General features: G+C 38.3%; 2 protein-coding genes across 2 annotated transcripts; both read right to left on the minus strand.

Moving 5' to 3' along the window:
• Positions 1-1,322: 1,322 nt before the first annotated feature.
• On the minus strand, positions 1,323-8,043 carry LOC130216514 (complement factor H-related protein 2-like). The gene is made up of 7 exons (XM_056448415.1): positions 7,983-8,043; positions 7,664-7,737; positions 6,351-6,542; positions 4,563-4,754; positions 4,267-4,461; positions 3,295-3,480; positions 1,323-1,638 (listed from the first exon to the last, which is right to left on the minus strand). Exons 2-7 carry the CDS (start codon positions 7,728-7,730, stop codon positions 1,454-1,456), a joined length of 1,017 nt encoding a protein of 338 aa, XP_056304390.1. The 5' UTR covers positions 7,731-7,737; positions 7,983-8,043; the 3' UTR covers positions 1,323-1,453.
• Positions 8,044-8,942: 899 nt separating this feature from the next.
• Positions 8,943-22,914, minus strand: cfhl4 (complement factor H like 4). The gene is made up of 9 exons (XM_056448414.1): positions 22,786-22,914; positions 22,532-22,711; positions 22,340-22,445; positions 16,210-16,286; positions 15,911-16,102; positions 10,833-11,024; positions 10,525-10,734; positions 9,932-10,117; positions 8,943-9,220 (listed from the first exon to the last, which is right to left on the minus strand). Exons 1-9 carry the CDS (start codon positions 22,877-22,879, stop codon positions 9,030-9,032), a joined length of 1,428 nt encoding a protein of 475 aa, XP_056304389.1. The 5' UTR covers positions 22,880-22,914; the 3' UTR covers positions 8,943-9,029.
• Positions 22,915-24,593: the final 1,679 nt, after the last annotated feature.

Here is a 24,593-nt window from a genome sequence, read left to right on the forward strand (position 1 = left end):
GACTGCAGCTGGCCACTCATCTACATTCACTAGTTAGCCAATCAGATTAACCCCAACTCACTATAAGTAGCCTAGCTAGAACTACTCTCTTATCTTCGTTTTCCGAAGAAACCCCCCATCCACCCCATCTCCTCCTCCTTTCTTCCTCTTACCACGGGGAGCTCTCGAGAACCACCTGATCTCGTTCTCCCCGCATATGCTCTATGGACCAGGCGGGAGCCCTGGGCTCACCTATCTCCGAGCTCAGGGTTCTCTCCCGGGACAGCATGCCAAACCTGCTAACAGTTGTCAAACAATATCTAAGTGTGAACTCTTGAAACACGGGAAGGTGATGTGATGCTCTCCACATGTAGTGAAACCATAGAGTGAAACAGATGACAAAATGGGAAATTGTAAGTTTGCGTACTCCTGGTTGGAGAAAAGTGAGTTTAAGCAGTGGCAGAAGCCTGTCCCTGAAAACAACAGCGTGATTTATTATTTCAAGCTTTTATTATTGATGATTTATTATTTCCGAGCTTATCTAAGTTCTGTTGCATGGTTGTGCTCCATTGATTCCTTTAACTACAACTGTTTATTAACAACTGTTCATTAAGTTAAAGATTTGATACTGATTAGAACTTGAAGTGGGCATGAGGTCTTAAAATATTCTGAGAAGGTCTTTAAAAAGTCTTAAAAAGGTATTGAAATTTCCTTTAGGATTCCTGCATATACCCTGTTATTAAATAGCACAAAGTGAAATTAGAATCTCATCTTTAAAGGATATTTTCTTTACCCGTACTACAGACTACATGATTTTCAAAGATCACTTCATTGACCCCCACATGACTGTTTTGGTATGATGAAGTTGCTGTGTGCACATTACATGAAGGATCAATGACTAGTGGCCACACAATCACACCTGTCACATGGAAGAATCTCTGACAACTCTTGTCTTGTTTACAAAACACATAGTATGCCATAGCCATGCTGTCAGATTCATGCTTGCAGTGCAGGTTTGTATAAAAAATAACAGAAACAGAAGTCTATTGATGAGAGTGATTGAGGAAACAAAGACCACCTGTAAATGAACTGTCTCTGTATCTTGCACTTCCACTGGGTCTTCCACTTCTATGCTATCATTTTCAGCCAAAACACATTTTCTGCTGAAGATCTATAGATGTTTAACCTGCTCAATTTTTCTCAAGCGCTGGTGATGATTTGATGCAATTTTTTTCTTTCTAGTTTTTAAAAAGGTGATTTTAGTATTTACACCAGCGAGCATTGATTGTTCATTGAAATGAGCCCTAAATTGTGTAGCGTAAAGAGTTAGTTGTATTCATGCATTCACATTTGAAATGATGCCTTTAGTTTTATTTGCGAAAAAATCCAAAACAGATAAACTCAGTCGGGCAAAACATTTGATGTTTTTTCTTACAGGAGCAGCAGATGTTTAAAAAATGTTTTATTCATATTTTCACACACACACAGGCAAAATCACCACTCCATCGTTGCATATTGAAAATGGGTTGCCAATCATTTCACCCCTCTGACATGCAAATTGGATTGCATCCTTGTGTGGTGAGAATAGCTTGCGTGGTTCACCATATTTCAGCTTTATACCTTTTTCGTCCATTGTATCCAATGTCACTGAACAGGGCTCTGAAACAAACCCACATTTAAATAATTTTCAGCGTTACAAAGTATATACATTGATTCATCAACACAAGATTACATTAATTACATCTTTGTACAGTTTGGGCTAGGCCTGGGTGATATTGCAGAAAAAATCATGATATCATGTTTCATATCATTCGGTATAAATAATTATTAAGTATTTTTTAACAATACATTTAGGAGTATTAAGATATTCTTTAATTAACCACTTTATTTGAATTCACCAACATTATTAAGGCAAATAGTTTTAATAGTCAAAAACAAATATTTAACAAAATATATGATCTCATTATTATAAAATAAACATAAGTCTTAAAGAGACTCTTAAACTTGATATATAAAATGTTACAAAGTAACAAGAGTAAAGCGGAAATACTGAACAATGAAAGCAAACTTTAAGGTAGATCAACATCTGTAAGGTGTGAATAATAATGATTCAGTAAACCTCAAATTCTGTAAACAAAACAAATTATGATAATCAAATCTGAGCTTTTAAGTAAAGGAACCAATCATTATTCAAATACATACTGCAACATAAAAAAATTGTTGAATGACATTACCCCCAGTTGAATGACATTACCCCCTATGCTAAACAATCTTTCAGATGGGGTGCTAGTGGCTGGGATGCACAGAAAACCCCCCAAAAAGCTTAATTTTTTATGCCGTTTCTCGTACCTAGGCGACCATCAAGCGTTTTCTCAGAGGATGACAAACCATTACTTCTGCTCCGATACAAGTTTATGGGAAAAAGCAAAAACCGCTGCAGTGTTTGCTGTGTTTTCTGAGGTAATTAGTCTGCCGTTATTACTGAAATGTGTGTATGCCATACAAAGTGTGAAGCAGATTGGTTAGTTCTGAAAAGTTGAACTGTTTTCAACTAGGTTTACCTGGAAAGTGCACCTGCGTCACATGTGCGCCTCCAAGTGCAAGTGGCATGCCTCCATTGGAAATGACAAACTTACACCATAAGCTTATTGGCATTGTATCCAAGGCGCATGCTCAGCAGCCACATTAAAAAAAAAACTATATCGATTCATACTGAAACTACATACCGAATCTTTTTTTTATCGTTATTGACAATGGTGTTCGGTCAATAAATATTGTTACCGATTTTATCGCCCAGTCCTAGTTTGCGATATGTTTCATGTGTACATTTCATACACAAGGTGCATGAAACATGAATGTATTTGCGGTTGCTGTGTTAACAGACATGCTGACTTAGAAATTTATAACCTAATGCTGTTTAACTTTTATTTGAGCAGTTCTTCTGTTTTTAAGTTTGAGCTTGTAATTTTTGGTTTTGTTCTACTCGTTGATTGAGTTGATTTTAATATCAATGTCTAAACTGGCTAACGCAATGTTTAGTATGTAACTTTTCAACTTAAAATTAATAAAACGAACAATGTCAGAGATTCATCCATGTACATTGCTAAACATGTAATAATTTACAGTGATCATAATGCAAGGCAATAACATCAATACTTTTCAATGGCATATGATTAATACAATATGTAATATGGTATTTTAAATGGATTCTTTGAATAGACTGTCTTCCAGGGATTTGTTAGATTAGTCCATTTCCGTTTCAATGTTACTGTATTTTGTGGCACTCATCCCTGGGTGTAGTGTGTTCATACTTACTCAAACAGTAAATATTCCCTGTCCATTCTGCATTATGGCAAGTCATGAAGCCGGAGTAGGAAGGACGATCATCCATAGTGTATTTATCAAAGCACTTGTATTCAACCCTCTCCCCTGAGTTATATTGTCTTTTTGGCATGTGTATTGTATCTGCATTCTCCACAGTTGGTGGTGGCCCACAACTCCCTGAGAGCAAAGCACATCATCAAAAAAAACATCATCAAAAAAAAAAAATGTAATGAAATCTCAATATTAGCCAAAACTCTTTTTGTGTTATTAAGGCAGGGGCATAACTTTAGCCTGGGACAGGGTATACATGCCCCTCAGTTTTCAAAATCCCATTTATAGCCCCATTTTTTTTTTTTAAATGTACCATTGACACCGCGGATGGACAGAGAGAGTTTGCATGAGTCCATGTGCGCGTCCCTGTGCAATAACCGCGTACATGCTCTAAAAAATAATTCTGTGAGTATTATAATGAGCAGGTATTACATTTGAAAAGATGACATTCTAAAAAGATGACTGTAGCGTCAACATGGATGAAAAAGAAAATATGAGTCAGCCGACCAGTATATTGCTCAGATCAGAAGAATTATATTATCTGTCAGACAGCATACTGTATGTCTACATCTGCTGATGTTAGTTAAATGTTTAGGAATTTGTGCTTTGTGCTGCATAGAAACCTTGCACCAGGAATGTTAATAAAACTGTTACTCTTACATTTTTTAGGCTAGTTTGAAATTAAAAGAATTTAATCAGCCACATTTTTCCTGGAGTTTTTATATCACTATATATGTTAATGCAGGAAATGTGATTTAAAATTGAAAACATCCCTATCCCCCACTCCCTTACATCCTTATATTAATTTAATTAATTTTAATGAGGAGTTTTAATAACTATTTACTTTAAAATTAATAGTAGTGATACTTGTGATCTCTGTTAATAAAACTCAACTTAAACCCATGACCATACCTCCTGCACATTTAGGCAATGGGGTGTCCCATTCTCCATTTGACCGGCAGGTGATTTTGTTCTGTCCTTGAAGTTGAGCACCCCGAACACATGAAAAAGTTATTGTGTGTCCAGGTTTGACTGAAATCTCAGGCCCTGGTTGTCCCTCAACATCTGATCTCATGTTGGGTGTGAGGTTTGCAGCACATGTGGCCTCTAAAAGAACAGAAAGATGCGGTCAGTCAATGATCCATCCTCCATGACAGCTACAGATATGTCTTTGTCCAGTTAGAAGATTTTACTTTAAGTGGCTGCACCTTCACATCTAGGAAAGGCACTGCTCCATTCTCCATTCACCAGACAGGTGATTTCTCTTTGCCCTTTCAGTTTCATCCATGGCTCTGTACATGAAATAGTCATCCAGTGTCCAGGTTTGATGGGGCCCTCAATATCAGGGAAGCGCTCAAATTTTAAGTTTTGCACTGGTGTGTTTATAGGACACATTGCCACTAGAGAAATCAGAAATTGTCCCACATTTATCCACTAGAAACTTAACTTCCATTGACAATCAGATATTTGTCAAGAAAACAATTAATGCAGCAGTCTTTGCTTCACAACTTCATTCATCTGTTAGTTTCACTTATGTGTAGTCAATTGAGTTAGATTAAGAGTGGTAATATGTTAACAGTAGAACCACTATGGGGTCAATTGGGGTCACAGTTTTTTCATATGTACATAAAAGACCTTTAATAAAACATTCAAGCCACCCAGTCATTAACTTTTACTAAAAATAGTCTCATTTACTGTTCCTAGGAGTTAAAATAGCTTGGATAAAACCAAATAAAAAAACGGGCTGTACATTTATACCTGTAAGCACTAGCTCGGGTCAAATTTACTCGCTAAACAGTCCCAGTGTTTATGCTCAGCAATGACTTTCACCCTCACTCACTCATTGAATTTGTGGTTATAATAAATAAAGTCATAATGTGTATAAGAAGCTGATTTGGTAGAGGTATTAGAAGCGCAAAAAGCTATGAATGACGAAGTCTGATTGTGGGGAAATAAGTTAAAGTACGAGTTGCATAAGCATCTGACAACTGATCTCTGAGACAATGCACAATTAAATTTAGGTGTTTTTTCCTACTCATGAATGTCCAGGATTTATTGGTGTTGTTCTCTTATGTAAACTAATACACAAAACTAAACAAATAAATAATTAGATGAAGCTGTGGGCTAGAGTTTGTCATTGCATAATATATCATAATGTTATAAATTATATTGTTCATTCTCATCTGTAAGCTATTTTAGTAATTAAAAATGTCACACCTCAGTGAGACGACCCCTGTAGTTTGTGCAAAAACAAAGGTTTTTTTGAGCAGTGGTGGGGCGGGGGTCTTAGTGAGGATAATCATCATCATCAAATTAGACAATTTGATCGTTGGTGGCTTTAGTGTTCATCATGTTTGAGAATGAGCAGTACTGCTTCATTCAGGACGTCACACTAACGTTGCACACATTTTTCAATTGCAATCTCTCTACTTTTAAGGTTGAAATTATTTCTCTTTGCTCCTGGACTAAATTAGTATAGACTTAAGTGTTGAGAACAGGGGTGGGCAAACTCAGCCCTCTAGGGCTGGTGTCCTACACAGTTTAGCTCCAACTCTAATCAGTGTATCAAAAAGTGTTTTTGCAATTAAGGTTGGAACTTTTTTCTAACACACGTGCTACAAATTTTTCAGAACTGATCAGTGTTTGTGAATGTCACCATTTTGGTCCCAGACACTCCCCTTACTTGCCAGCAGAGGTTCCCTTCCATGAGATTTGATTTTACGCAGATCACATATCCCTGTGCATGGTGCGGATTATGCAGCACCTGAAATCTTTCTAGTCACGCATAAAAACCACTCTTTTTCTCTGGTTCAGTGCAAAGTCTTGTTTTGTCCTACAATCACTTCTGAGCGGTTTCCGGTTAGTTGTACAATATATATATAAAATAAAGAATTTTTTTTTTTTATTGTTGTTGAAATTATGTTTTTGACATTTGGTAAAACAAGTATGTGTAAAAACAATTTTTATATATTTAGAACAAATACATGTCCTCATACCTCCACATTTTGGATAAGGGTTATCCCATTTTCCATTTGACAAGCATTCAATTGATCGTTGGCCGTACATCATCATGTTCCCATCTGTGCATCGAAAAACTAAGATATGGCCAGGTTTATAAGGTGCAGCAACTCCTGGATGTCCCATTAAGATGTACACATTGATGTGTTGGTCCTCTTCACAAGTAACTTCTGTTTGTTGAAAAATAAATTGAATTCAGCCATAAAAGTTACAAAGCACTATATAACAGAAAAAAATAATCGCATTGTCAAATTTATCCAATTTTGAATAAATTTGTTCAATTCATTGGAGATTTTTTCCCTTCTTTTCATGTGAGTAGTTATTCCCAGCTACTTTGTAACTTTTATTCATATCGCTATAAATATATATATTTACATTTAGTCATTTAGCAGACGCTTTTATCCAAAGCGACTTACAAATGAGGACAAGGAAGCAATTTACACAACTATAAGAGCAACAGTGAACAAGTGCTATAGACAAGTTTCAAGTGTGTAAAGTCTAAGAAGCAAAGCATTAGTAAAACATTTTTTTTTTTTTTTTAAGAGATAGAGATAGAGAGAGAGAGGGCACAGTTAGTGGTATAGCCAGAGAGGCAGTTACAGATTAGGAAGGAAAGTGGAGACTAAACAGTTGCGTTTTTAGTCGTTTCTTGAAGACAGCAAGTGACTCTGCTGTTCTGATGTAGTTAGGGAGTTATATATATATATATATATGAATATACTCACCAGGTGAATTGAATAGCTTTATTTGAAAACATTTAATTCATTTAGATGGATTGGGATGATCAAATATTTTATATGTAGTGTGTTTGCATAAATTGTAATAAATTACAAGCATATATAAATACAACAGAGCAAAGATAAAAAAAATAAATAAACAGTGCTTTATGGTTTTCTGGAGAGTCTAACAGTATTCAGGTACAGAAATTAAACAATCAAACATAAAATACCATGGTAATCATTGTATAAATTGTTTCAAATAATATTTAATAATGTGTTTTGTCTTTTAATCTTAATCTGCTCCTGCAATGTGACGGATACACACATTGTGATATCGATGTTCAAACAATTTATTGTTCAGCCATACTACAGATTAAATTTATAATTATGTAATCAGAATTATGTAAATTTGAGACTTTTTATTATATAAAATACGAAATGAAGAAAAGAATATACAAATAAATTCAGACAACATTAAAAACAATATAGCTTTTATAGCTTTTATAGTACTTTTCATAGTTTATTGAATAACACATTGATGTTTAAAACATGCTTTATTTAGTTTGTGTTACCTTGAGCATTTGTTGAGACATCCATAATCGTTAATAGAAGAAAGAGAAAAATCTTGAAGTATTTCATTTTCAAGCTGTAAAACATGACAGATGGCTTTTGCATTGCTAAAATTGCTAAAATTTGCATTGCTAATAATCAGTATCGACTGAATCAACTACTGAATATATATATATATATATATATATATATATATATATATATATATATATATATATATATATATATATACTATATATATTTCACTTTTCATATTGAACACAAAGCAAAGAATTGTTTGGTATTACACATAAATTAGTATGGAAGAAAAAATCTGATTACCTGTTTTCCAAAAGATATTCATGAATGTTTGAGGCTGGTTGTGCTATGCGTTTTTGAAGACTATGATTAATGTTGCTGAAAGTAACTGCCCCCTTGACTCTGCCCCACCAAACAGGACTTTTTGCCCCACCCCCAGTGATTTTACTGAAAACTCCATAGCGACCTTTTTTAAGCATAAGAATAGCAACATGCGTTAGTTTAGTAATGTACAGATGAAATTCACATTCTAATTAAACTTGCTGACCTAGAATAATGTGTTGTACTGCAATATGTCTTATAGTGGTTTCTGGAATGAATTGGCACAGAAGTATAACAAGTGTCCCATTTAATGATTCTTAGATTTCACATCACTGTTTCTGTGATGCCACTTGACTTTGTATGATGAAATTGCTGTAGTTTGCACATTACATGAAGAATCAACGACTATGTTTTCACTAAAGAACCTCTGAAGACTCTTGTCTCATTTACAAAACACATGCACAATAAATAAAGCAGGAGACCATGTAAGATGATTCATGAGTGTATTTCTAGTATAAAACTGTAATCCCTCAAAATCAAGAGGATAGTAAGGTCCATTCTTACAATGCAGTTTTTTTTTTTTTTTTGCAAAAACAGAAAACTACAAATTAGAGTGGTTGATGATATAAAGACCACCTGAAAATTACACAAAACTGAATTACGGAGAGGTCTAGATGTTTGGCCTGATAAATATTTCTCAAGCGCTGGTGATACACTTGTGCTTCTTTCTTCTTGTCCCTAAAATGTGCTTTGTGTATTTATGTGAGCAGGCTCTGTTTTGCTTTATATTTCTAGCTTTTGTCTTCAATCTGTGGAGCTAATAGACCCTAAAATTGTGTAGTGACAACCATTAGCTGGAGGAGTTAATGACACATTCATACATGTACATTTCAAACATTTCCTTAAGTTTTACTTGGAAAAAAAAATCTGAAATGAAGGAAGTGAATTGAAACATTTTATTTAGAATTGCTCCATTTGTTTGTGTTTACTGGAACAGCAGATGCTTGAAAATGTTTTATTCATAGTCAGTCACACACACACAGGCAAAGTCATGTTTCCATCACTGCATATTTGTTTGGGGCTTCCAATCATCTGTTCATCTCTCCTCAGACATGCAAATTGGATTTGATCCTTGTGTGGTGAGAATATCTTGCGTGGTTCACCATATTTCAGCTTTATACCTTTTTCATTCATTGTATCCAGTGTCACTGAACAGGGCTCTGAAAAAAAAACACATTTAAATCACTCTGCGTTACAACGTACAGCCATTGATTGATCATATATATTACATGCATACTTAAATATATGTTGTAGTTTGCTTTATACTTTTATAGAAAGGCTTCTTACAGATTCATGACACATTAATGTTGCATTTTAAGTTCAACACATAATTTCAAAAATTGATATTGGTATCAGAAAACCATATTTTCATTTGTCAGTGTTCAGCCAGAAACAGCCTGCAGGAAGATGAGCAGGATAAGGTGTATTTTGTAAATCTTGCAATTTTCTTCTATAGAAACTTGCATATGACGACTAGCTTGTTTATAGGCTTGTCAATATGTTTCTTCACCCTTGACAACAACAATATCTTTTTTAATATAGTAACAAATAAATCTTTATCAGCCTTGTTTAAGACTGCTATACTGACTTGCATTGACTAACTTTCATTTGAAAGCTGTATAAAAAGTGTACATTTTATATTTGTTTATTTTAAACTGATTTTATATTGAGTAACATATAGATGCATATTTTATTACTTTTGGCTTTAAAAAGGTGACAGATTCATCCTTGCAGGTGTTCGTTATATAGAGATTTATATAGAGAGAGCTCTAAAGAGGTTGATTATTTATTAATATTATTTTAATAGATTTTATTTAATCTTTACTGAAATTTGTGGCACACATGCTTAGGTGTAGTCTGATCATACTTACTCAAACAATAAATATTTCCTGTCCATTCGCCATTCTCACAAGTCTTGAAGCCGGAGTAGTTGGGACGATCATCCAGCGTGTATTTATCAAAGCACTTGTATTCAACCTTCTCCTCTGATTTATATTCTTTTTTTGCCATGTCTTTTGTATCTGCATTCTCCACATATGGTGGTGGTCCACAAAGCCCTTAGGATGAAGCAAGCACATTTTTTTCAGTCATTACTGGGGAAATATCTCTTGATAAATAGTAATAATAACAATGTTTAATTTTTAAGCTGTTAAACCATAGAATATATTATAATGCACATTATTATGAGATTAATATAAATAATATGCTGACACCACTTTGTCTTGAAAATATCTCGGTCGGAGTTCTCCAAATATAATATAATATAATATAATATAATATAATATAATATAATATAATATAATATAATATAATATAATATAATACAATGACTAGGTCTGAATCAGACACATTTAATGGGTGATTGTTTTCTAATATAAATCTAGTGAGGCTAAATACTTATGAGTTAGAGTGATGCTTGCAAGCACTACCAATAAAACTTAACTAGTAAAACCTGTGGCATTACCTCCTGTACATTCAGGAAAAGGGGGGTTCCATTCACCACTTGGCAGACACTGGATTCGTCCCTGATTTCGTCCCTGAATTTTAAATTTAGATCCTTTGCCAACACATGAAAGAGTTACTGTTTGTCCTGATTTGACTGAAATCTCACGTCCTGGTTGTTCTTCAATGTTTGATCTCATGTTCCCTTTGAGGTTTGCAGTACACGTGACCTCTAAAATGATAGAAAGACTCAGTCAGTTAAGCATCCTCCATGATAACCACAGCTCTGTCTTTGTCCAGTCAGAAGGTTTTACTTTTCAGTGGCCTTACCTTCACATTTAGGAAAAGGGCTGCTCCATTCCCCATTTGACTGACAGGTGATTTCTCTCTGTCCTTTTAATTTCAGCCCATCTCCAGTGCATGAAAAAGTTATGATATGTCCAGATTTGACCGGACCCTCAACATCAGGGTCCCTCTCAATGTTTAAATTTTCCATTGTTGTGTTTAGAGGACACGTTACCTCTAAAGCAGAAGGTAGATTATTGGTCACTATTTATTCACTCAGAAGCATTTGTAGGTCATGTTGCTCAGTTTTTGGAAGTAACTGTGCCATTTAAGTGGGTATTTGTTCAACATTTCTTATTTTTGTTATATGATTTTTACAACATTGACTACGTTTACATATGAAACTAATAATATGCCCAAACAATCTGAATTTGAATTGTGTTAATTTGAACTATTGACAATTGTAATTTAATAAATCGAAATTTTAAATACCGTTACAATTTTTTTGGTTCTGAATTTATAGACTGCAGTTATCCAGATTGTAAAAATACAGTTTCAAATGTTCAAAATGAAGAAATTCAGAACATCAAATTCAGTATTCTAAAAATCAAGACCAGAAATTCAGATTGTGAAATTCAGATTGTGAAATTCAGATTCAGTAGAAAGTATGTCAGGGGCGTTTAACAGGCAAGAGTAGATCACCAACATATTTTGGGTCTTAAAGAGCCTGCAATACCAGTGCAACAGAACATAACTGCTAACCTTGCTGCGCAATTAAACGTCGTCCAGTATGTGACTGACAGTAAATACAAACAGTAACAAGTTATGCAGAATATTTTCAAGTACATACATTTCATGTGTGAGCACCCCACACAGTTTTTCAGTTGTGATTTACCTAACATAACAATTTTCAACAAATCTTATTGTTGTAGCTGTTGAAGCTAATTATTTAAAAGAAATGTATGCAAATATTTTTGGATTTTCAGTCATGTACAGAAACTCATACAAAATATGCTGACTCTATATTGAATTTGAAATGCATCTTAATCTCAAGCTCTGTTCATTTTTGTCCCTAGTAATTTTATGTTGTCAAACTGAAATTGGTTTATAGGATCGCCACATTTTAGTTCATCCCTAACCTATGGATGATGTGTCAAGTGAGACAGCACCACTACACCTGAGAAATTTAGTTCCCCTTTGGGAGGGGAACTTCAATGCTATGTGGAAACGTCCACTATGGGGATTTTGTCAGAATCAAATGATCTGAAAGGGTATATAAACAAGCCAATGAAATGCCAATGAGTTGGCATCATCAGCATGCACAACTGGCGCTACTTACAAATAATTTGGAAAAATAAGCTCAGCGGGTGCCAAGCTGACGTATCCTTTTCATTTCAGATCCTTTCAGTGAAGCTTTTGAGAGAGTCGATGAGGGTTCCTCCAGCTGTGTCTAAAGAAAGAGAGAACGAGAGCGGTCTCCAGGTCCAGATGTGTGATACGTGGCAGCAGACGGTCGAGCTGGGTTTCTCCCTTGCTTGGCATTCTTTAGGTCCGGTACTCCAGAGCGGTTTGTATTGTTGCATTTTCCCTAAAAGTGCAACACGGTTGTGCAGCACGTCTTTTTCAAGATGTCGCTCCGACCATGCGTTTCTGGATGCAGTGGTTTCCTGTTCCCGGATGATGGGCACGAGCACTGCGTTTCCTGTCTGCGGGTCCATCATGTTAATGCGGTGCTCGCAGGCAATCCATGCCGTCACTGTGATGGCATGTCTGTTGCGCAGTTAAGATTGCAACTCGTTCTTGTAAAAGGGTGACCCACCCCAGTTGTCCCCTGCACTGCGGCTGGCACTTGGGCAGGTCTGAGGGTTCCAGTGGGAGTAAATCTGCCACCCCCGGGCTCACGGACCTCCGGAGGAAGGTAGCCCTTTCGCTCACTGACAATCGGGGATCAGATGTCCACTGCAGCAATGGAGGGTAGGCTTTCATTGTCTGATGAGGATCCAGACCTGCTCCATCCTCCGGGGTGGTAAATGCTGCGCCAGATTCTAAAACGGACATATTAGCTGTGTTTTCCCAGGCTGCTTCGGCCGTGGGGTTGGAGATGGTTTATCCCCCAGCCCCGTGACCAGACCGACTAGATGGGTGTTACGTGGAGGATACTAAGAAGGCCAGACCTTCGAAGCCTCCCGTCCCCTTCTTCCCTTCTTCACCCTTCTGCTCCGCCATCAAGGGTGGTGAGGGCGGAGGCGCACGCAGATCAGGCAGAAAAAGATGACATCCAAGACTGCGTGAGCCTACTGTGCACCTCCGCCCTCACCACCCTTGATGGCGGAGCAGCCAGTGGGTATGAGTCGATCCCACAGGTCAACCTTTGACTGCGTGGTGCTGCTTCCTGGCAGGGTCAACCTTGTCTCCTGTCCAAAGCCTGCAGGTTATCCGCCTTCCTCAGAGCCAGAGCCTACAGAGCTGCGGGCCAGGCTGCTTCCGCCCTGCACGCTATGGCCACCTACCAGCGCTACCAAGCACTGTTGCTGGCCAGGCTACACGAGGGTGGTTCCGACCTTGGCTTGTTTCACAAGCTCCGCACAGCAACTGACTATGTTCTTTGGACCACTAAGTCTGCTGCATGTGCACTGGGGAGGATGATGGCCACATTAGTGGTCCAGGAGTGCCACCTCTGGCTAAACCTGTCAGATATGTGCGATAATGACAAAGTCCACTTTATTAACTCGCCCATATTGCAGGCTGGCCTGATTGGTGACATCGTCGATGAGTTCAACCAGGAATTTACGGCGCTGAAGGAACAGTCGAACGCATTTGGCCATGTCATCTATCGGCGGGAACGGAAGATTGCTCCTCCCGCCAAGCCATCCACATCCACTGTCCCTTGCCGAGGGCGCCCACCTACGATAGCTGCCCCGCCCCCTCCTGCGTCTCCAGGCAAGCGGCAGCATCGAGCATGTGTTGCGGGCATGCGTTGCGGGCATGCATCTGCAGGCCTGTGGAAAGGAACCCAGTTGCATTAGCATATCAACTGCCTAGAGCTCTTGGCAGTGTTTCTTGCTCTCTGCCGTCTTTTACTGGTGCTAGAGGGGCAACACATGCTGGTCAGGACGGACAGCAAGGCGACGGTGGCGTATATCAACCGCATGAGGGGTATCCGTTCTCGCCGAATGTCTCAGCTCGCTCGCCATCTGCTACCCTGGAGTCATATGTGGCTGAAATTGCTGCGCGCCATTTATATTGCGGGTGAGCTCAACCGTGCAGCCGATGTGCTCTCACGGCAGCCTCTACGTCCAGGAGAATGGAGACTCCACCATGAGTCTGTCCAGCTGATATGGGCATGCTTCGGGAAAGCCCAGATCGATCTCTTTGCTTCTCTTGAGAAGCTCATTGCCAGTGAATCTTTTTACTGACCGAGGGCTCCCTTGGCACATATGCACTGGCCCACAGCTGGCCTCGGGGCATGTGCAAATATGCGTTTCTCCCAGTGAGCCTGCTCGTGTAGTTACTGTGCAAGGCCAGGGAGGACGAGGAGCAGGTCTTGCTAGTTGCGCCTCTCTGGCCCAACGGGACCTGGATATCAGAATTCTCCCACCTCACGATGGCCCCTCCCTGGCAGATAACTTTGAGAGAGGACCTCTTCTCTCAGGGACAGGGCACCATCTGTCATCCTCGCCCAGATCTTTGGAACCTCCACGTGTGGTCCCTAGATGCATCGAGGAAGACTTAGGTAACCTACCGATGGCAGTGGTTAATACCATCACTCAGGCTAGAGCTTCCTCTACGGGGTGCGCCTACGCCCTGAAGTGGTCTATTCACTGAATGGTGCTCTTCTCGCTGAGAAGACCCCTGAGCTTGCCATATCAGCATTGTGCTTTCTTTCATTCAGAGTAGGTTGGAGCGCAGACTGTTGCCCTCCACACTGAAAGCTTACGTGGCTGCGTGTGAAGGCATAACCTAATCATCCGGTTCCTCCGAGGCGCGAGGCAAATAAATACACCTCACCCACCTCTCATGCCCTCTTGGGATCTTACTGTAGTGCTTACGAGCATGCGCGAAGATCCATTCGAACCACTTGACTCAATATCCTTGAGATTTCTGTCCCTGAAGACAGCTCAGCTGGTTGCGTTGACATCGATTAAGAGGGTTGGGCGCTTTCCCAATGTACTGTCATATTTAAATTCCTAGAATTGACTAGATGCATTTTACGACTCCTGAGAAATATGTCCATATCTGTAAAACGTCTTTATAAGTAAGATATATGAGTGCCAGGGAACACGTTGGAAGACTGCGCCTCTGGTAATGCAGGTGCGCTCACGCTCTTGGCATAACCTCTCATTTGGGGCAAGGTAAGTTTCAATCATTGTGACTTTTCTATACAGTTTCCACATAGCATTAAAGTTCCCCTCACGAATGGGAACGTTCCGGTTACTAAGGTAACCCTTGTTCCTCGAGGGTGGGAATGAAAATGCTATGTTCCTTAGCCACAATGATTGCCCCTTAGCTGTTGGGCGTGAAAGGCTCTTCAGCTAGAAAAGGATGCCTCCGTTTGGCACGCGCTTCGCGTGCCAAAATTGATTGTAAGCAGCTCCAGCTGTGCATGCTGATGCTGCCAACTCATTGGCATTTCATTGGCCCGTTTATATACTTTTTTCAGATGATTGGATTCTGATGAAATCCCCATAGTGGTAGTTTTCACATTTCATTTCCGTTCCCCCCTCAGGGAACGAGGGTTACCTTGGTTACTGGAACGTTATGGGAATCAGTGAACTGATTATTTACATTACAGCTCTGCATTTTACATAATAATATACCAAAAAAAATACATATGTTATAGTAAAAATAAAATATTCAATAAAGATGTATACCACAATACTAGTGCTTTAACTTTTAGTTTAAAGTCAGTGTTTTGTAATAACCCTGATTTTCATTAACAATACATAAAAAATCTGACCAATAGTCATTTTCTGTAAAAATATAATACTTTAAATGACTGTATTTTTATATGAAAATTAAAGAAAATGTTATCAGGCCTATATGAAATAAATAAATATTAGCATTTTACATACACATAGACAAAACAACAAATTTAGGAAAGAATACACCCAATATGTCCTTACCTACACATTTAGGAAATGAACTACTCCATTGCCCATTCATCTGACAGGTGATTTCACTCTCTCCTTCTAATTTCAGTCCATCACCAACACACGAAAATGTCAGCCTGTGTCCATGCTTGATCAGCTCCTCATCATAAGGCAGTCCTTCCACTCTGATGTTTTTCTCTGTTGTGTTTAGAGCACATGATACCTCTGAAGAAAAATGAAGAAGCAACTTAGTTTCTGGAGCTTAGGAGGCAAAATCCTAAACATCGTTAAAGAGGAAATATTAACCCCAATTGCGTCTTTTAACTGAGTACCTTCACATTCAGGTAATCGATTGTCCCATCCACCATCCCGACATGTTCTAGTGTTAGTTTGACTCATCATCTGGTAGCTGGAGAAGTATATCTTGTAAGATTTTATTCAAACATCTCTGTTTAAACATGACCCTACACCAGTGGTTACCAACCCGTGTCCTTTATCACTCTCTCAGTAGATCCCAAAAATGACAGAATAATGATAATGTCCAAAAATGATTGATGTATTGCCCTCTGATCCAACTGCTGCTTTTATTTTCATTATGGACAACGGCCACTATGTAGAGCTCTTCAAATGACATTTCACATATAGTGAGGCCTAAATCAATAAGACGCTGTTCAGATATTATGTCTTTGGTGTAGTCAGTTTTCTATTTCACATGGACGTGCACGGTTTGCACATGCAAATAGAAAATGATGCACACGTGGTGCAATACCCTCACGTTTTCCATGTGGGGCTACAGTGCAGTGAGATGAAAACATCTCAAGTTTTTTTTTTATTAAACTGTGTACATGCAAAGTATATAAGTAGTGCACAAACTCACTGCTAATAAAATAGCTTTGAAAAGGCGTCTCTCACACCAAACAACATATTCGGCTCTAACCTCCCACAATAATATCCAGCTGCAAAGTGCAGTTTGCCGCCTTATAACATTGTAAATTGATGCTTTAAAATATAGTTCAAACCGCAGTTATAATTGCTGAATTATATTGTAATGTTATAGTATATTTATTATTGTTATAATAGTTATAATTCATTCATTTTCTTTTTCGGCTTAGTCCCTTTATTAATCTGTGGTTGCCACAGCGGAATGAACCACCAACTTATCCAGCACATGTTTTTACGCAGCGGATGCCCTTTCATCTGCAACCCATCACTGGGAAACACCCATACATTCTCGTTTACACACATACACTACGGATAATTAGCTTACCTTATTCACCTGTACCGCATGTTTTTGGACTTGTGGGGGAAACCAGAGCACCCGGAGGAAAACCACGCGAATGCGGGGAGAACATGCAAAGTCCACACATAAATGCCACAGGGTTTCCGCAGGGTCTTTAAAAGTCTTAAATTTAAAAATCATAATTTCAGGCCTTAAAAAGTCTTAAATTCGCTGTTCTAAGTCTTAAATACTTTTGCACAGGTCTTATTTTTCCGATGTCCATGTAACACTACATCTAATGCTTATTTAAATTCCTTTTGGTTGTTGTTGCTTGGTTTTCGTAGTGTTGTGGTTCTTTGTCTAACAAGTCCAAATGTAATTTGCGGTAATACAACTACAAATGAGACCAACATGCAATAGCCAATCAGCTTTCAGGTCTTAAATACTTTTGCACATGTCTTATTTTTCCGATGTCCATGTAACACTACATCTAATGCTCATTTAAATTCCTTTTGGTTGTTGTTGCTTGGTTTTCGTAGTGTTGTAGTTCTTTATCTCACTAGTCCAAATGTAATTTGCCGTATTACAACTACAAATGAGACCAACATGCAATAGCCAATCAGCTTTCTGTTATTGAACGAATGTGACGTCATCGCTGTGTTTGCGGAGGATTACTTTGGGTGCGTAATATTTGAACCAATTCACCTTATTCTTTGCGTATGAGCGGGCACAGCCATTTTAATCTTTTTGGCTCGAGACTTCTGGTCTCGTTCACGTCCATTCATTTTTAGAGGTTAAAAACAGCTCGTAATGCTGCTTTATGTTGCAAACTGATCTTTTCTTGATATATTATTCTACTTTTTATGTATAATCACGCAAACACTTGTTTGTAGAGCGAGTAGTTTGACCGTTTTCTGCCGTTTATTATTTCTAGTCATTTCTCCTATAGGCAACTGAATCGGAAGTACTAAAACAATCGCAAAAACGAGCGCACTTCCGCATTGTAGAATAAGATCAATAGAGTGGAGGAACTATGACGTCAATTTATATGCAAAAACCCGGAAGCAAGTTAGCATTTTAGCAGTTCCGGTTCCCTCGTCCCAAAGTCAATGGGTTTTTTCAATGGGATTTCAGTTAAATCGTTTAAATAAGGTTTGTGGCAAACACAACTTCAATATACTTTCACGTTTTATTCTACGACATAAACCACATCAGTTACAGCACACTCTTGAGTTTTAAAATTAGTTACACTTCTTTAAAAAGACGGTTGCTATCAAGTTGCTAAATGGGACTAAGGCGGTGTCGGAGACATTATACGTCATCGAGCTGAACTGGTCTGGAGCGCTGCTCACTTGTGTTTCGGGCATTTGGATTTCTCAGTTATTAAGTATTTTCATAAATAGTATATTATAGTTTGTAGTATTTTTCTAATTGGGAATTCATATTGTGTGTAGATAATGCCTTCACTTGTAAAGACTGTCAAGACAGATTAATTTGTTGATCATTTATTTTAATTAAAGATATGGGGATACAGTTTACCAGTGCAGCCTGTCTCTTTCCTGCTCTCAGTAATGCAAACGTTAATAAATATGTAAAAATACATACATATTAACTGTCATTTTAACGTGATCAAGTGATTTTTTGTCGTTTTTTTCTTCTGCATAACTGCAGTATTTACACTCCTCCTTAAAATGTATAGTATATGTGACTGTATGGGCTGCTTTTCGCTGTACTTTGTGACATAAAAAATATTGAATGTTGTTCTGTGCCCATGATGGAATGTCCTGGTTACGTACGTAACCCACGTTCCATGAATAGGGAACGGAGACGTGTGTCTGTATAAACAGACTTTTGGGAGTGCTTTAGACGACCAGAAGAGCCGATCGCTCAGCTCCCAGCTGGAGACTCAGGTGCTGTGGCAGTGGAGACACACGTCTCCGTTCCCTATTCGGGGAACGTGGGTTACGTACATAACCAGGACGTTCCCCTTCATATGGGAACTTCTACGTGTGTCTGTATAAACAGACTTTTGGGAGACTGTATGGAAAGTGCCACAGCAGCTTAGCCTGTCGCGCTCCGCAGAGCGGAGGCGGCCTGGCCCGCAGCAGTGTAGGCTATGGTCGTGAGAGACTCAGATAACCTGCACGCTTTGGAAGGGAGTGTGGGCGAATCTCTCCGAGTGGAGCAGCTCTGCGGACAGAGCACGCTCCACCTGGGGAATCGCCTCATATCCCCTGGCCGCTCCATCATCGAGGGAGGTGAGAGCGGGAGTGCACGAGGACCGGGCAGAAAAAGGTGCCCTCCATGCCTGCGTGGGCTCTCTGTGTACCCCCGGGAAGAAGGGGACGGGGGGTCTAGAAGGCTTCGCCTATTTCGCCCCCACGTAGCACCCGTCTAAGCGGTCCGGCCGCAGTTCTGGGGGACAAGCCATCTCCAGTCCCACAGCCGAAACAGCCCAGGATAACACGGCTAACATGTCCGTTTCCAGATCCAAAACCAGGTCCGGATCTTCATCGAAGCATGTCAACCCGCCCTCCGATGCAGCGATGGACATCACGTCCCCGGCGTCATCAAATGAAAGCGTGGCCAACCCGAAGGATGGACCAGCGCTCGCACTCGAAGCAGAGACAGAGCGCACTGATGAGGAGCGAGGGGTCCGCTGGCCCGAAGGCGATGGAATAGCCCCCACTGTAACCCTCAGGCCTGCCCGAGTGCTAACCGCTTGGCGGGGAGCAGCAGGGGTGACTTGCCCTAATAAAAGAGCTTGCCGCGACCTCAGTTGCGTAACAGTCAAGCCATCGCAATGCGGGCAAGAACTGTCCGCGAGCACCGCACCAACATGTTGGACCCCAAAGCATGTGATGCAGTACTCGTGCCTGTTATCCGGGGCGAGGAAACCACCGCATCCAGAAATGCACGGTCGAAACGACATCTTTAAAAAGACGCGCTACACGACCGTGTGCTCTCTTAGGGCATTCTGCTCTTTGTAGAAACTACTCTTTTAGATCACCAGCGAAACGCCAAGGGGACGGGAAACCCAGCTCGACCGCCGCTTAAACGTCTTCCCCCGCACTGGTGAAGGGAATGCTTCCTTCAGCATTGGAAGTCAGCTCAGCAGAAGGGTTCTTCAGTCTCAGATCGGATCTGAAGCAACAATTCTGATGAGCTGGCTCCAGCAGCCGACTGATATAGCCTTAATTGGCTCATCAGTTTCAGCTGTGGAGCTAAGCTCCGCCAATTCAATTAGCATTTCATTGGCCCGTTTTCTTATCTTCAGAAGTGATTGGTCGTCTAAAGCACTCCCAAAAGTCTGTTTATACAGACACACGTAGAAGTTCCCATATGAAGGGGAACTTGCAGGCATTTGATAGACTTGCTCATCACGCCTCATTTCTGTCGTCTGTTACGGTAAGCGGGCTGTGTGCACGCGAGCGATACACTTATTTAAATGTGTCTTATGATAATACTATGTAGGCACATTTATACATACAGTTTTAAAACTTTTACAACACCCGAAAAAGCAAAACAGACACATTTCCCATGTATAAACGGTCCAAAAGGCACGTAAGTCTATGTGTATTTGCATATTTAATTTATTTTTTAATATATAGCGTGGATTATAATAAAATAAACAGAGAGATTAACTCTGTCATGAACATTATTTCTAAAAAATAAGATAGAAAAGTTGTCCATAGCTGGGTGGTGCTGACGTCACAGGAGAGCGCCCCGAAAGCAATGTAGTTCGTTTGTAGCCTAATGTTAGCTTTTCAGTCCTTGCGTTTGCATTTAAGATCTAAAAGTGCTAAAAGTAGTATTTTCGTGTGAGGATTATCCGGCTGGACAAAACGTGTAGATGTAATGAACAGTGTTTGAACACAGAGCTTATTATTTGCAATCTTCGAAAAGCCTATGGGAAAATCCTATGGGGATTTTATTGAGGGTACCAGTTTTATGCTAGCAGCCGATTAGCTGATTAGAATATACTGATTCCCTATTTTTCTAGGTTTTATTGGTGATATTGGTCAGGAATGTTGGACCATTATTGCCTTTTTAGCATAAGTATAGGACAAAAACTAGCCAGACAGTAATGTATCAATTGTTGAGTGGGAAAAATAATGAATGAAAAAAAAAAAAAAAACGTCATTATTTTTAGTAAGTGTACTTTTTTCTTGTTGCTTTTATTCTTTCCATAATAAAAAATATAATTGTAGTGCAACCCATTTTCTCTTGTCATTAATATGTAACTCTTAATAGGTAGAACTGTCCGAGATAAGGACAAAAGCGAAAAAAGATTTTAAAAATATTGAATGGTTATAAAAATCTTTATAATCATTATAGTAAATTATAAAAAAATTAAAAATGATTAGTTTAAAAATCTTGAACAATAGTAATGATAATGAAAACTTTTCTGTTCATCTGTCTGACTTTACGGTGGGTTTCTTTTGACCGCCCCCTGTCATTTTAAAGAGCCTCGTCCGTTTCGTGAGGTGCGCGATGCGGTGCCAGGTGAAAGTATAAATCAGCCTTAAGATGTTTTTTTTTACTGTAGTTCAATGGTGCATCTAACCTGTCTTCACTTCTGTTCAATTTGAATACATTTATTTTGCCACTATTTTGTGATTTTTGCATTTTCTCTTTAAGCGCATTTTTGATATTGTGATATAGGTCTTAAATTTAATATTTAATGGTCTTAAAAAGGTTTTTAAAAGTCTTAAATTTGACATTATATCTGCAGAAGCCCTGTGCCAACTGACCTAGCCGAGGTTCGAACCAGCGTCCTTCTTCCTGTGAGGCAATTGTGCTACCCACTGCGCAACCATGACACCATTGTTATTGTTATTATTATTATTATGTATAAATTATTATTTGTAGAATTTTATTAGAGCTCATTTATAAAATGCTAATGTTGTACTTGCAGTAGTATCATTAAAAATCATTTTAGCCGTCTCTTTCAACCATTTTAGCTATCTCTTTTCACCCAATTGTTCACCTCCCCAAATGTCATCCAGATTCATTGGAATAAATTTTCTTGCTTGCATCAGTTATAAAATGTAAAGTAGGTTAAACTAGTGATTTGTACGTAGTTAAAAATAATTAAAGGTGGCAAGCTGGAAATGCTAATAAAAAAAATGTAGCTTTTATATAATCTGTCAGATTTGATTTGTAGATCCTAACTTTCAGCAAGGCTGAGGTTCGGGATCTTGGATTAAAGACGGTTGGTGACCACTGCTCTACACACTCACCCTTCATTGCAGCTGTATTTGATAATCGTTCCAAAAGCAAAGTTTTCGCCATTCAGCCTAATGTAGTGACCGTTTAGTATGTCTGCAGGCGACTCACAGCGTTTGACTGAAGGTGAATCAGAAGCCAAGTTTAAAGTATCATAGCAATAGATTAGCATTTCTAAATTTTGTGTATGCGTCTTGTATACCCACGTGAACATATTCCATGACGCAATTTAGCCCATTTTTTGTCCACACAAACGTAGGTGATTTTTTTCGAAGAGGTATAGCCATGTCTGCAAGTGAGGTCAAGCGTATCACCCGGATTATAGAACTCTTTCTTGGAGCTTTCAGAAACCAATGCATTATTTTCATCTGGGAGTCCAGAGCAGCCTGTTAGACAGTCAGAAAATTGCATTATTGTTATCAGTAAATTTAGGGATTTGTTTAAAAAGGAAATGCCTTACCATTGGGTGTAGAAGCACCAACGCTGAGGTATGTCCAGACAAACAAAATAACAAGACTTGATCTCATTTTCAACAGTTTCGCACTTGATGCCATTTTCCCCGATCTGTTAGCTTGCTCACACTGGGAGATGAAGCAACTCAACAAACAATGTCTTTAGCTTAGTTAATGTTTGCCAGTTCAGGGCAGGACTTTCCATGCTGTATGTTGTTGTTTAGATTACACAGATGCATTTCTGTGTGATCATGTCATTGTGTCTAGTAAAACAAAATTTAACAGTTTGCTTTATTTAATCATTTTTAAAAAGTTTGTGTCAATCAGTATATCGATGTAAATACATGAGTGTGACCTAAAATGTTTTGTTTACATAAAAATAGATGTCATCAATATTTGATCTAATGGGTTATATGCACAACCAGTGTTTTTTAGCCCATAATGAACTTTTGGTGAAAACTTTGTGACTATTCGATTTTGTAATGTAATTAAAAAATAAAATCAGTTAAATAGACTTAAGCATCCATTTTGTTGTTAAAGCGTAAAAAGAGATGAAAGACCGTTTAAAGGCAGTAGCAGTAGGCTAGCGCAGAAATTTCACTAAAATACTGGGGTAAAATTAATTTCCATATTTTAAAGACATGGCGTGGAAAAATATAATTGAATGCAGTGCTTCTTGTTTGGTCTTATATCCACTTTATATTGTATCTCAGCCAGGTAGTGATGATTGCTGTTTTTTTTTCTAGAAATCAGAACTTTAACGCGGTGATTTTGTATGGGATGACAATTAACCGGAATCCTTGGGGCTGGATAATATAGTTAAAAATCTGTGTGCATATACCTCATTGTGCAGCCTCTGTCATCGCATCAAAATCTCTGAAGGTGTCTTAACACCTTTAGAAACAATTGTTACTTACTAATTTTTATTATTTTTTTTTAAACACACTGAAGATTTACAAAAAATCTACGTCACCTTTGTAAAAGTTTATATTGACAAGCCCAATTTTTATTTATTTTTAAATTAATTTAAGTTGTCAGCCATTTAGATAAATTGTAAAAAAAAAAAGATTTTTGACAAACCAGTGGATTTAGTCATTTTAAACATTTTATATTCTGTTGATTTCATAATATTTCTTTATTATTGTTATTATTAACAACAGCAATATTTAGTTTTTTACAAAAATAAGAAAATTACTTGACTTCTGGAAATGGAAAAAATGTGGTTTGGTCTAAAATACTTTTATTTTGTAATATAATTTTATACAATAATTAGAGAAATCTTGTTTAGTTATATATTTAATTATAAAATTATGTTCTGAGGTCACAAAAAAAGAAAACTACAATTAGTAACCACTTGAAGGAGCTCCGTCATGCTGCTCTCCTGTGTAAGATGTGCTTTGAAACATCGATCAAGCTGAGGTTCAGCAAACCGAACCACTGCAAAGCAAACACTCTGTGCAAACATGAAGTGCACTTTGTATGTGAAGATCAAATACAAATATCCCAGAATTGATGGTTTAAAAACAAATGAGGCAACTTTTTTTTTCTTTTTATTTTAGTTAAGAGCTACAATTTCACAATTTATTGATCAATGGGACATGATTAAATCTAAAGGCTTATAAATAACTGATTTTATTTATTTATTTTGTCTCCTATTTGTTATATTGCATAGAGCATAAGAAGGATGAGTGAAGTAACATAAACATGTTTACACTATTTTAGTATTCTAGTAATACTAGGTAACAATGTCTGTTTACTACAATGTTAGACAAAGGTTTGAGTTAGTTATTTGCATGCAATTATGAACATTTTTACT

The sequence above is a fragment of the Danio aesculapii genome, chromosome 22, assembly GCF_903798145.1.
Source record: "Danio aesculapii chromosome 22, fDanAes4.1, whole genome shotgun sequence".
NCBI lineage: Eukaryota > Metazoa > Chordata > Actinopteri > Cypriniformes > Danionidae > Danio > Danio aesculapii.

What these genes read in the sequence shown, in the direction of transcription:
- LOC130216514 (XM_056448415.1), bottom strand. Translation starts at nt 7,730, where the DNA reads ATGAAATACTTCAAGATTTTTCTCTTTCTTCTATTAACGATTATGGAT. An exon ending in TGTCTCAACAAATGCTCAAG is followed by an intron (nt 6,543 to 7,663) that starts GTAACACAAACT and finishes TTCAACAAACAG; the next exon opens with AAGTTACTTGTGAAGAGGAC. An exon ending in CCCTTATCCAAAATGTGGAG is followed by an intron (nt 4,755 to 6,350) that starts GTATGAGGACAT and finishes TGATTTCTCTAG; the next exon opens with TGGCAATGTGTCCTATAAAC.
- cfhl4 (XM_056448414.1), bottom strand. Translation starts at nt 22,879, where the DNA reads ATGGCATCAAGTGCGAAACTGTTGAAAATGAGATCAAGTCTTGTTATT. An exon ending in TCGATTACCTGAATGTGAAG is followed by an intron (nt 16,103 to 16,209) that starts GTACTCAGTTAA and finishes ATTTTTCTTCAG; the next exon opens with AGGTATCATGTGCTCTAAAC. An exon ending in TTTTCCTGAATGTACAGGAG is followed by an intron (nt 10,118 to 10,524) that starts GTAATGCCACAG and finishes CTTCATCCTAAG; the next exon opens with GGCTTTGTGGACCACCACCA.